General features: G+C 33.4%; 1 protein-coding gene across 1 annotated transcript; it reads right to left on the reverse strand.

Moving 5' to 3' along the window:
- Positions 1-5,021: 5,021 nt before the first annotated feature.
- On the reverse strand, positions 5,022-13,117 carry LOC102685433 (epigen). The gene is made up of 5 exons (XM_015339063.2): positions 13,011-13,117; positions 10,077-10,190; positions 8,235-8,355; positions 7,596-7,748; positions 5,022-6,720 (listed from the first exon to the last, which is right to left on the reverse strand). The coding sequence occupies exons 1-5, from the start codon at positions 13,045-13,047 to the stop codon at positions 6,666-6,668; spliced, it is 480 nt and encodes a 159-aa protein (XP_015194549.1). The 5' UTR covers positions 13,048-13,117; the 3' UTR covers positions 5,022-6,665.
- Positions 13,118-14,292: the final 1,175 nt, after the last annotated feature.

The following is a 14,292-nucleotide window of genomic DNA, read 5'->3' on the forward strand; positions in this document are numbered from 1 at the left end:
CAGTTAAAGACTTTCAACAAGACATAAAATCACAGAAATAGTATGCATTTCCTTTTATTTTTTAAAAAATAATAAAAATGAGATGAATAAATACATTAATACATTAAATATAATGAAAGGCAAGGTGTTGCTGAATAAAAGATCCAGATTTTATCCAGGATATCTTATTTGGTCATGACATGAATGTCTGCAAAATCTCTGAAAACTAAAGCTGTAACTTAAATTCCTCAGAATATGTGGAGGTGCCGAGTATACTGTAAAGCATTCCTGTGAAAAACGTAAGGTCACTGAGTTCTTGTATTGTAGTACAAAGTTGCATTACAGTGAAATTCTTCAGGGTGTGTTTTCAAAATTTACCACATTGTCACTGGGAATTTTTAAGTGGAGGGATCAGCACTTGCTATCTTATGAAGTGTACAATATACATGTTCAGCTACATCGAACTGCTGTATACTGCAATTGTGGTGATATCGTGGTTGGCAATCTATAATATTAAAGTTGGGTAAAACAAATATATTTGTATTTGTATTCATTTAATCAACAATTACGTATCTGGGTGCAATAGGGACTTCTTTTCATAGACTTTTGAAATTAAAATATAGAATTACATTTTATTGAAGGCATATGGGAAATGTTTTTAAAACACTGTTCCTTTGTATTGGCAAACTACGGTTGTGAGAAAATGTTTGTGAACCCTTTGGAATTATCTGGATTTCTGCATGAATGGCTACTAAAATGTGATCTGATCTTCATCTAAGTCATAATAATAAATGCAGTCTTGTTTAACAAACAACACACACAACATTTTACACTGTCATATCTTTATTGAACAAATGGTTTAAACAATCAAGGTCATTGATGGAAAAAGTATGTGAACCTCTAGGATAACGACATCTTGAAAAGATAGAGAAAACAAAACTGTATACCAACACCAAAATCTAATCCCAACTGTGAAGCGTGAGTATAATGGTGTGGGGCTGCTTTGCTGCCTCAGGGCCTGGACAGCTTGCAATCATTGAGGCACCAATGAATTCCAAGTTGTATCAGGAAATCCTACAGCAGAATGTCAGGGTGTCTGTCTATGAACTAAAACTCAGAAGAAGTTGGGTTATTCAACATGACAATGATCCAAAACACAGGAGTAAATCAACGAGGAGTGGATCAAAGAGAAGAACTTCCGTATTTTACAATGGCCAAGTCAGAGTCCTGACCTCAATCCCATTGAAATGGTGTGGCGTGATCTGAAGCAGGCCGTTCAAGCATGACATCCCAAAAATATACATGACCTGAAACAGTTTTGTATAGAGGAATGGGCCAAAATACCTCCAAACCGCTCGGCAGGTCTGATCAGCAGCTACAGAAAGAGTTTGGTTGAGGTTATTGCCAATAAATGAGGTTCCAATAGTTACTAAATAGAAGGGTACATATACTTTTTCCATCAATAACCTTGATTGTTTAATCCTTTGTTCCATAAAGATATGACAATGTAAAATGTTGTGTGTGTTGTTTGTTAAGTAAGACTGTCTTTATCTCTTATTATGACTTCGGTAAAAATCAGATCACATTTTAGAAGCCATTCATGCAGAAATCCAGATAATTCCAAAGGGTTCACAAATGTTTTCTCACAACTGTACATTACTTTTACATGAATTGAGATCCTAAAACAAAGAAAGAACTAATTATATAAGCTTTCATTCTGGTTTAATATTAAGATTCAAGTACAAATTCTTGATGTTTAACTGAAAAAAAAACTCTTTTTACACACCTTATGTATGCCAGTTTCTGTTATACATGTACCTTTAATTGTTTTAACAATTACAATTCAGGGAAAAGCTGAAAACAATCCAGTATGGGTGGAAATTAATTAAGTACAGGAGCCTATTTAAAGCACTATGTTTATTGATAAAATTATTAAATGTGGCACATGATGTAATGAATTACTAAGTTAGTGATAATTAATTATCTTCTTGTTGTTTTGTAAGAAAACAGACAAACTGGAAAAGTTTAAGATCTTAGTCATCACATACACTATTTGACACTTTTTCCAGAGGAAAGGATCATGCACACTCTTCTTACAGTTGTAAAATAACAAATTCAATATTTAACAACATGTGACTGTCATTTTTTATTTAAACACACACCTGTGTGACCACCTTACTCTGCTCTCCCTTGAACATCAATGAAAATCAAAATCAAAATGGCAACAGTTTGGGGCCCTTATGGTATATTTTGTGACATTGTCATTTCAGCCATGATAAGACCCAAAAGTCTTGAATACAAAAAACAATTCAGTAAATGGAACTACCAAATCACTTCATATGTTCACCCTGAGAGAAGGGCCCACACAGCCATGAAAAAAAGTATTCTGTCTGCATCTCATATTACTCATGAAGACAGTACCAAAACGAGTACATGAAGAAATAATTTGTCTTGTTGTAGAGTACATATTATTTTTTGTTAAAACCAATAAAAATTGTTTGAAAAATATTAAACATTGTCTTTTAACACAAAATTAGTTTTTGATTTAGGATATATTTGACAAAAATCAACCAAGCATTCCTGTCAAAGGGTAAGAATATTTTCAGAGAAAGTTTAAAAATGTAGTGTCCCCTAGGTACCAAAGCACCAAAGCAAGTGAAACGTGAAAAAACAACAGCCTACATTTAAGTTCTTAAAGTAATGAATAAAGGTGCGTGCTACTGGATAACATGTTTACAGCATTTTGTTTTGGTGGTTGTCAAATTATTCACCACTTGGAAAAGTAGATTAGGTACAGTATGGCAAAACCAAAACCACAGATGTGTTTCCAGAGTTATATTTAATAAAACAAAAAACAACATGAAGGACAGTTAAACATGTAAGACACATGCTCAACATAAGTAGTGATATCACGGGGAAAACAACATACCAGTTAGTGACTCATTCCCAGAGTGCATCCAGTAGAAACATACACCCGTGAAGCAAATGCTAATTTTGGTTATAGTATTTCAACATATTTGAAAATGTTGTACCCTCTTATATCATGCTTAAGGAATTAAGAAGAAAAGGCTAATAAAGAAGAGAATATTTTCCCTGATGCCTCCAGAGAAAACTATACGGTATATTTCTATCATAGCATTTAGCAGTAGTGCTGCCACCTCACAGCTCTCAGGTACTATATTATGGGGTAGTCCCATAAGACTCAATCATATGGGACTATCCTGATAAACATTGTTGCAATATCAATTTTATCCTAAAACAAAGACTAAAAATGTACTACAACAACATAAAGTACAACGGTCGTAACACATGGAATGGAAGTACCATATCACTTATGGGAGTAATAAATTATTTGCATGTTATTAGCTCAAAGGTTTATAGGAGAGCATGCACTTCATTCATCACTAAAGTCTAGCACCCACCTAGATGAGACACAGCCATTAGGAACCACTAGCTCCACTTTGGGGGAGAAGGTAAAATTAAAATGTGTTATTAACACATAAAATGTGTTATGCAGTGATACTCAATGAATATACAGTAATGAGCTTATTATTGATATATTTTCATTGTATTTCAAAAGTGCCTAAAACTGGCATTACACTACAATGAGATCTTTTGCTCATTCCTCCTGCCACCCCATCTACACCCCTGCAGCCACTCCCTAGCTCAATCCTCTCAACAGTGAGGGTGTTTTGGGCCTATTCTCATGCCCAGCCTGCCATTCCCTCAGCTAAGCAAGTCATGCCAAATACTCTTCATCTCTCTATCACATTCATTAGGATCTAACAGAACTACTGACATACATATGTCACTGCCAAATGTGAGTCCTAGAGTGAATGATGATCAGACCCACTCACTGAAAAAGCAGTAAATGTACTGTATGTTTTAGCAACATTAAGTAATTAGAAAATCAAAAGAAAGCCTAGCTCGCTGAGGGCTGAAATAGCAGACAACAGTTTTACCCAAGCAAGTGTACACAATGCAACACCAGTCCTTTACTCTGGACACCTTGAACATGGGAAACTCACTTTTACTTACCCTCTTATCTTGGGGTGGTGACACTTGGGCTCATGGCCATGCCACAAACTGACAAACTCACAAACACAAAGAGGACAGGAGGACCAAAAACAAGAATACACCTTTATACAGGTCTTTAAACCTTCTGGGCTCAGCATCCATTATAAAATATACACAGTGACGAAGGCACCTGATTGTAAATGCCGTCATAAACAATGTGATTTCAATAAGTGTTCTAAGAATTCCAACTATTGAATGTCAAGTCTATATTAAGGTACTAGGAGAGCATGTTGTTTCTTAGGAATGCATCAACAAACATACTGTATGACATACGGATGTCTGCACAATGAGGCAAACATTCTTGTCCCTGCATTTCACCTGAGATCAACTCTTTCAAGATATACTGTAGCCTGTTTATTCATCTTGTCTCACACTCACATGTCTCCTAATAAAACATACTGTAGTTATAATCATATGGAAAAAAAGATCATGAACTTCAGCTTTGTAGTGAAGGTTTTAGAATGTTTGCTACAGTATAAACATTAGAGGGTAAAAAGTTATAGTATTTACAAGTTAGATATAGGCAGAATCAAATAGAAACATATGATGTATGTATGTATGTATTTAATGATCTTTTAACAGCTTTTGTCTATTATGCAAATTGATATATCTAGAATTGGGCTTTATCTACAAAGATAAAATGTATCAGACCCTCTGTCAATGACCACTTTTTCCTTCTACATTTACAGTACATTTCAATGTACCTAAATAAGAGGAGTTCTGCAATTTAGAAAGTAGCACTAGGTTGATAAGAGTTACAAAACTCTTATATGTTTTAAGAGTTGAAAGCAATTTTTTTTTAAATATGCAAACAAAAAGACTGAAATTGATTAGCTTGTGATTAAGAACTCAGGAAGGACAAAAAGCCAGAAGGGACAGCATTGGGAACTGCTGCACCCCTCAGAGAGTCACATAAGGTAATGAAGACACAAAGACAACACAAATGAGACCCCAGTTTAGTTTGGTTAAAGTTATTCTAGGATTTATTAGAAAACCATCATGCACATAAAACATACAGAATGTTTTCATTAATAACTTAAATAAATATTTAATCACACTGTTTTAGAGAAAGTTGATCTGAAGTGTGCACATTGCTGACTGGAAGAAAAGGGAGCTTTCGTGTTGTACACAGGGCTAAAATGATTTTTAAAATAATGGTTTCAATACATTGCAAAAATCTTTTCCCAGCAAAAAAAAAAAATATATATTTTACTGTCAGTCAACATTATGAATGTGAACACCTAAGAGCAGGAATCACTATTCTCGGGTATTAAACCTCTCTACATTTGTTTAGGTGTACACAAACAAAGTTTATTGTTTTCTAACAAGTTATATTTTTCTTGTTTTTTTTTTTTTGGATAGAAGTGCTTCAGAAAAAAAGGATTGGCTTCAGATCAAAATGTCATGAAATAACTTTTTCTAATCATTCTAACCTTGAGTAGAACATAAGAACATCATTGTTCATACACTGAATATTGGTTAGCATTTACTTGGGTCTTTTTTAAAGAACACATCGAATAATAGTTACAGTACAGTTTATAATTTTATAGAATTGGTTACAGTACAGTATAATTTTATAGAATGACCTCTTATTGGGATACATACTATTCTGTACTAACACTATACTGTTCATCAAGGCACTGATGATGATTTTAGTGAACATAAACCCTTGCCTTCTGTCTTGGGTCTCAAAGAATATTGAAATGTTGCTTGTGTTTTCTGAAAATATTAAAGTGCACCAGCTTCTTAATTTAGTTTATAACAAAAGATTGAGAGAATGACAAATCCTAATTCCTGTCACTCCCCAGCTTTCTAGGGTATAAACCTAAACATTTAGTCCATTAGCCCATAACATTTGGCACACTAACACCCTTGCACCATTCCCTAAGGCACCTCTAATACAGTAATCCTTTGGTTTATCATAGGAAGTTCAGATTTCCTTATCCTAATGGCCATACAGCTGTCCCTCAAAACCAAGAAGTTTAGCTGGTCATACCAATAAAATGTGGTCTTCATACCAATATAATCTGCTTTATAACAGTTGTTATTTGACTTGTGGTCATATGACACAAGCTACTCAGCCATGTTGTACAGTAGTTTCTTTCAAGAAACAGTTGGATGAAATCCATGCATCAGTCAACTACCAACAAACCAATGGTCAACATGAGCTGAACAGCCTTGTCTCTTATGTGACCATTCTTATGTTCTTATGAATATATTTTGTGAATAATCCATTGAATGATTTAATTGGCATCTGTAACAAGTTATGTTGTCAAGGATTATTCACTTCGGTAATCACTGCTAAGGTGTTACAGATTTATTTTACTTTGAGTCCATCTTTCATCTGCTAATTTCACTGAGATGTTATTTTATTATGTAGTCTGCAATTGTGTTCGGTAACTGTTTAAGTGTCTTATTTGCAGCTACAGAATTCAAGACAAAGCATATTGAAAAATTTTCACAATGAGCTATCATTCATAAAGTGAAAGCTTTACTATGGGATGCATTTGAAATCATTTGGTCTCTCTTACTATAACTGTCTGGGTGAGCAGCAACTTAAAGTTTGCTATTACAACCAGTAGTGTTTTTCCCATGTTCACTTTAAACCTTCAGACTGTGTTTTCTGGTGGGCATATCTTATACGTAGACTTCTGTTTCACACATCTGAAAAGAAGCACAGTGACACTGTAAGATACCGTTAAGAACATTGTTTAAACCACATACTGTACAGGACCACCAGTCCCATATTTAAATATCATTCAATTTTTTTATGAAGGTCAGACACCTTATTTCAGGTATCTGATTTGGAATCTTCAGAAATAATACAGAAACAAGGTCTTGTATAGTAGCTTCTTGATTAAAATAATACTTTCAAACAAAAAATCATTTTAATGAATGAATGAGATGACTCATTTAGTTTTGCTTTATCATCTATTTTTTTCACTGACTATGTATTTGTCTTTATTGACATCTGTGGTCCTTGTGTCTTTCATCCAATTTGATTAATACAATAATAATATCCTCCTATAATCAGATAAAGGGGTTTTAGTGCAGTTCATATTTATTTCTATATAAAACAGCTGGTCACAATTCCGTAGTATTCTAGCAGTAATGATTGATGAGTTAAAGATTTCTTTCTCTGATTTTTGTCTCAATGCTGGATGGATTCACAAATAGCACTTTAACTCTATTTCTGTCATATACTTAATAACTATTATAATTATTTTGAGGGAGAAATACATTATATAGTACTTTGTATGAAGAAAACTAGTGGGACACTGGACTCTGATGATCTGTATCAGTTAGTTTACAGCATAAACTGACTTGTGGTTTAATTGGACTTAACTCATTCGTGTATACTTTATTACTACACTACAGTACCTAAAATAAAACTTCAGAATTTGAAAAAAATATACAAGGTTAGTCTTAAATCTACATATATCCATCTACAGTAAATATAAATAATACAATTAAAAAAAAACAGATTGATAGATGCTTTATGGGTTTGTGCATCATAAGGTGTTTCTTGTATACTGTACCTTTTCTTTAAACAGCAGCAGAAGAGAATTAAAATGGCACAGAAGAGCAGAAAAACACCAACTCCTAGAGCAATGAGCTTTTCAGGACTTTCTTCGCCATGAGAGTCCAAGACTAGGTGCTGACACCTTTCACCAGTATAATTTTTGTAACACCTTCAAATACAAAATAGAAACAGGTTTTCCTGTGTAAAACAACAATTCTGCAATGACCATGTGTATCTGAGCTAAAATGTCGATAAGGAACTGTTCACAAAAAAAGTCTTCCAGCAACACAAGAACAGGGATTTTAACCAGAGTGAAACTGGGATAGGTTAAAATTTATATATGTAATCCACAAGTTATGTGCAAACAATAAAAATGTGTGGTGAAAATATAATCTCAATGATACAGGAATAGAATAGAAAATGTATGGAAAGTGTGCAACATTTATGACTAAATGGGTTTACTTGACAAATATGAACAAAAATTAATCAACTTCATGTGCAGCGAGAACAAATAATTTTGTCAAGACAACATAACATCTGGAATCATTATCAATTCATCTAGTGTTTAGTATAAAGGAAATAAACTAAATTGATTATACTTTATTTGCAAATAAATATATACACAAAGAAATCTATTACATTTGCACATGGTTACCTGCAAGTAGGTTTATTGAGATCTTTGTGATAGCTGCAGAGTCCATTCATGCAGAAACTCTGGTCATCGCCTGCACAAGGACTTAGAAGTTCTAATGTAAGAGGCACTTGTGTACTTCCATCTAAAGGGACAAAAAAGATTAAAGTAACAGGACAAGAAAGGTAAATTAAAATTCTCGTTATTTTCTGAATAACTAACTATTCAGGTAAGTGGTAAGATTTTGTGTTACTCAATAAATGAAAATTGGCTTTTACCACATGTACTGTAAGTTCAATGATTTTCTTTTTCAAGACAAACATATTAGTGAGTAAGCACTGAAAACAAAGATTAAACTGTGTCACGCTTCATTTTAATCTTTGGTGCTAGTATCACTTGAGCGAAAAGGCGTGACTGTACTTCTTTTTGTCTTAATCATTGGTTCCCTAATCTCTAATGGATTTTTCTTTGCTTTATGTAATACCAACCATAAGTGCAATTTCACCACAGACACAGCCCAGACACAGCGATTTCCAAACCATGTTTATATTGTTTCGTCATCACCACAAAATTCACAAAAAAAAGGAAAATGAATATGACACTGACATGTCTTGTCACAATTGAGGTTAAACTATTTTTAAGCCAAAGTATTCCAGATCAAACTGCATTGTTACTGGTTTAGATGGGCAGGATCCCAAGACACAAATAGGTAAGTTAATAATTGATATCTGTATGCATTACTCATGAATTCAACCTGTTACATTTTGCTGAATGGCCATTTAGTCATATCTGAAAAAATGCAAAAATGGTACCATGGAGAAACATTGTATCCTCCTAGCATGCAAAACCTAAACAGGTAAAACAGTGATGGACTAATATCCTAACAGTACATACTGTACAGTATGTATAAAAAAGATTACTGTCCTATTGCAATGGGGATATAGGCAGAGACAATACTATTTATTGTTTTCGGATTTTCACTGTAGCTGAATTCTCAGTTACTTTATTGCACCAGTTATCAGCTATACGAGACCTACTTAACAGTTTTCAGGCCACTGAAAACTAGCTTACATTTTCAAGTTGCTATAGATATTTAGCTGTCAAAGACCTAAACACAAAAAAGGGCCAAATTAAAAGCAAAATAAGTTCAGCTGAAAGTTCAATTACTTTAAGTGGCCGGGATCTCAGGAATAATGAAAAGCACAGATGTAAATCTATTGTAAATCATACAGGATTCCCAATGACCAGGATAAGGATGCTCTGGCTTCTCTAATTTGGAATTCCAATCAAACACTACCTGTTGCATCTGCTCTCACAACTAACACAGAAAGTCCACAGATACCTGACAAGCCAACTGCCAGAACCTTGACTAACTGTAATTTGACCTCCCCAATCTTTTCCATATTTCAACAATTCATCACTAATGCATAAAGACTCCTGGCTGATTATTCAGTGGTTAAGGAACCCACATAGTTTAGATCAAGAGTGATTAGATCAACTGATTTTTAATTTTCCTCACTCTGTGCGATACATTTCGTGTTATTCTTCTCACAGTAAAAATATTTTTCTACTTTGACTACAAGTAACAAAAAAAAATGGGATTTGTGTTTTTCATTGGTTGTCATATCTCTGTCTTCTTTCAAGAAGGAGCTGTGTGATTCCCATCAATTGGAAACGAAATACCAATGGACCACATGAGCCAAATAGCCAAACTTATGTTAAAATTAAAATAATTAAAATTATGTTAACTCTAGCACAAAAAATAAACCTTTTTGCGTGGCATTTCACAAAACATAGTATTTGTTCTGTGAAAGAACCAATCATATAATACAGAGAAAAGCCAAGTAAATGAAAACATAAACATACCTGTGGTATAATTGAATTCTGAAATGTCACTGAGCTGTTCCATACTTTCTGAAGATTTCTCAGTCATAGAAGTGGACGAAGAGCAGACAGCTGCTAGTGTTAAAGCTGATATTGCTGTGAAAAAGGATGAGTGTCAATGCCATTTACGAATACACTGAACATGAATGGGTTCATGAAAATCAATGATAATGCAAGTGTTTTACAGTAAATATAATTGTCATAAAAGTACATCTAATGCCTTAAGTATTATGCAAGCAAATGTACTGTATTAAACACCAAAACACCACAACCCTGTTAGAAATCTAATTTGTGATTGACTTGGATGCATGTTTAGAAACCTAATTACAGTATAAGCATTAATTTATCCAACCAGAAATTTCTTCCAAAAGCCTCGGACTAGTCTTAAGAAGTTCATTTAGTTTATAAAGCATGTGAATGTGGGTTGTGCAGTATTTCAAATGGAAACAGCATAGACATTCCCCCATATTGGAATTATTTTTTTTGTCAAGATACAGTATACTGTATGAAACCATAACAGATTAATCAACAACAAAAACAAACTAATTGTTATAAGCTATGAGAATTTGTGTTCTAATCTTATATTCTGGTTATACTGATGTATTGAAAAGTGCTGTATGAAACTTTCTACTGAAATAATGGGAATATCCAGTCTAGGGCCTAAAACCAATTCCAAGACAAATAAATTGTAGACAAATACTACAGACATACCTTAGCATGGTGTGATACAATTTGAAGTAGAAATCTTTTTTACATAAATTTGTAAAGATTTGTACTATACAGTACATAAATTAGTAGGCTTTTATATTTATTGTGAAAAATTGAATAAATATACAGGAATGCTTTATATTTCCATACTATACAATGCTAATATAAACTTTTTTTTTATCAGGAAGAAGAGAACTATGTTCAGTCGAAATGAGAAGGGAGTGTTTAAAAATTACAGGTGTGTTACATACAAAGCTAATATGATGGTTTTAGAAATAATTCATGTGTATGAAGGAAGTTCTCATGAGAATAATTAGAAGGTATCACGTGCTTCTCAAAGCATCTGTCTTCGAAAATGCCTTAAAGCAAGGGCTTGGTACCAATAATTGCTTGGTCACAAGGATCAAAGACAAATGACTTTTCATAGTAATTAAAACCACTTTGGGTCCTGTTCTCATGGTTTATAAAGATAGTGCAGTTATATTCACAGGATCCACCTGCAGTGATAGTCAACCACAATGAAAACATCTGAACCAGTTCTTTCAGGACAGATCGGAATATTAGGTGGTATTATTTATATTTTTTTCTTACATATTGTTTGTAGAAGCCATTTCATATCTATTTCTAAATAGGCCATAAGAAACCTAAAGTCTCAAATTTTCAGTACACTAAATGTTTTTTTAATTCACAGTAGCTGCCTTACTCTGGTGCTCATTATAGCACTATTTGTCACCTTTGTCACCTTTAAAACAGTTAGATCACTTAAATGATCAGGAAAGATATTTTATTGGTTTAATCCAATAATTCGGCCTGACACTACATTAAAAGGTAGCACAATTTTCTGCAGCATAATGTAAATCTCTACCTGTTAGTGAGAGGACATCCCCAACCTGATCAAGCTCAAACTTAAGAGAAATTACATTTTTGAGTTGCTCTTAATTTGGTATCTTAGTATGCTCAAGGTCATCCCTGGAAACGTACAGGACCTTGTGTAACCTTTAGGGTTGCAAAACTAATTGGCAAGCTTCTGTTTAATTGTAACACACACGTTTCATGGTGATGGAGCACCTGCCAGATTTTAATCCATTTTTCCTTTTCAAGAACAGTAAAATTTACTGCTCTGCACTGAATGTCATGCTAGAACAGAATTCAAAATTTACTTAAGAAAGTGTTCTTCCAATGAAAGATGCCTACCTCTGATCTCGAAACTGAGAATTCAGGTGTTTGAAGCGGAAAGAAAAATGGATTTAAAATTATTTAAAATATTTGTGAAGTACTGGCGAGCAAATCAAAATAGAGATGAAACCTCACATATTAGGTCATGTTCAAACATTACACCTTATACTGTATATAAGTCTTATGTGAGTGAGCTCTGTGAGATAAAAAGAGGAAGAAAAGACCAAGAAAGGAAACTGTTGTTTAATTATGCAATGATGCAGTTTTTTTAGCAGAGATGTAATACCATCGTAATTCAATAACATTTCACTAAATGTTTGTCAATAGAATGACTACCAATAACTTACTGTATTAATGAAGTGTTCTTCTTTATATATTACACACCTTCCACCCAATCACATTTGTAATCTAAGTGTTATACTGTAATTGTGACAACATTGATGTAGCAAGCTAACTTATTATACTTGACTTCTAAATGACACTTTATTTCTCTATTATTTCTATAATTGAACATGTTAAACATCAGATTCTATTAGTAAATGGAATTATGCTGGTAATATCTTGTCAATAGAAATACCAAACAATCAGGTTCGTAGTTTTATTAATCTTAATTCCAAAATCAGAATATAAACTGAGAACTGACTGACAACATTTTAGTTTCAGTAGTAATTTCAGTCCTGCTGTAATTAGGGAAATCTCAGATTGATTACAGAATACAGAAATATTTTTTTAAGAAAAGCTGTAGTTACTGTAGGTTACCACAGTAGAAACATGTAGAACAATATACTGTATAGTTATTTCCTTTGGTTTACATTTCCATTTAAAATTGTGAAAATAAACTCTTGTGCTATAATACTGGTCCCTAAATTAAATGTAATAAATATCCTAAAATCTATTTGAAAAAATCGTAGCAATCTGTTGGTTATTTTTGGTTTCTAAGTTAAACAGCAGATGTGCTTTATTGGGATACAATTTGTTATTTTCACCCCTTTTTATTATTTACTATGGAAAATCAGACACAAATATACTTACCAATTTGTAATAGATGTCTGTCTGCCCATCCTTCCATTGTTTCTGCCTTTCTGCTCTTCTATGAAACAGAACCCTAGACTTTCTTCTCTTCAATTTACAGTGCACACTGGTTTCAGTTATATATCTTTTAAATGTACTGTCGTAATAAATGAGCTAGAACAATCAGCCAATGAAAAACATTTCTCGGGCAGTAGCTGGTTGCTTCTTGTTTTTTTTTTATTCAATACCTGGACACCTCCTATTCTGCGTCAGGTGTCTCTAAACATTGTGATAGCACTTCCTGTTTCCTCAGGCAATGTACATGCAAGGACAATTTTTATGGAATTTTATGGTGAGATGAAGTATTTGCCTGAAGTTAAGAATAACACATTGATGCAGACCACTTCAGCAGATTCTTACAAGTACTTAGCTTTAAAGCCTAGTTGATAAATGTTTTTTTAAATGACTTAGTGGATTTCTGTAAATCTTTTGTTTGTTAATGTTTAAACATGATACATAATTATAGATGTACAAACTGTACAGTAACAATTTTGACTTAAAATTCAGCACATTGTGAACTTTAATTTAATATCACTTGCTTAAGTACTGTATATATAGAAGTCCATTAATGGGAAAGGAAGGGGAAAACTCTTAAAAACTGAAGAAGATTTTTAATTACAGTATATGTCATATAGAATCACTGTACTGTTAGACGCGAGAACACCAAAAATGATTCTATTGACAATGTGCTGTGATTAGTCTAGACTGGTTACAACCAGTGAAACTAGGAGGCTCAGTAGCTGCTACATTCACATTCTTAGCAACACTGAACCCAAAACCCTTGAAAAGACTGAGACCATCTATCGAGAATTTAGACCTACAGCATGTACAGTAACTGTAGTACAGTATGTTATTTAGACTATGCACAGATGAGTATGTGTGCATTTATTTTAGTGAAAGTGTTTCACTCAGTCTGACATAACAAAAAAAAGTCTTTGTCAAACGCTGATTTGTGCGTACGTTTTTGTGTAATGCTTTACTTCAAAGGCAGGAGAAATTTAAATTTAATTTAATGGGGAAGATCTCTAATGCTGACTGAAGTCAAATATAGCCCATTAACAAGCTATGATTCTCAAATCCTCAAACTACAGGTGGTAGGCAATTAAAGAAATGCATGTACTATATTTGGATTAAGAACTGGTTAATGCAAAGAAAACAGAGATTAAATGCTCATTGGAGATTAGAGTGATACAATCAGAGTACCCCCGGGATCTTTGTTAGGACTGCAGCTCTTCCTACTCAA

Source organism: Lepisosteus oculatus, chromosome 3 (genome assembly GCF_040954835.1).
Source record: "Lepisosteus oculatus isolate fLepOcu1 chromosome 3, fLepOcu1.hap2, whole genome shotgun sequence".
NCBI classification, from domain to species: Eukaryota; Metazoa; Chordata; class Actinopteri; order Semionotiformes; family Lepisosteidae; genus Lepisosteus; species Lepisosteus oculatus.

Excerpts from the sequence above, each read along its gene's own strand:
- LOC102685433 (XM_015339063.2), bottom strand. The coding sequence starts at position 13,047 with ATGGAAGGATGGGCAGACAGACATCTATTACAAATTG. Across the intron at positions 8,356-10,076 it reads AGAATTCAATTATACCACAG|ATGGAAGTACACAAGTGCCT; the intron begins GTATGTTTATGT and ends TTGTCCCTTTAG. Across the intron at positions 6,721-7,595 it reads TGCTGCTGTTTAAAGAAAAG|ATGTGTGAAACAGAAGTCTA; the intron begins GTACAGTATACA and ends GCTTCTTTTCAG.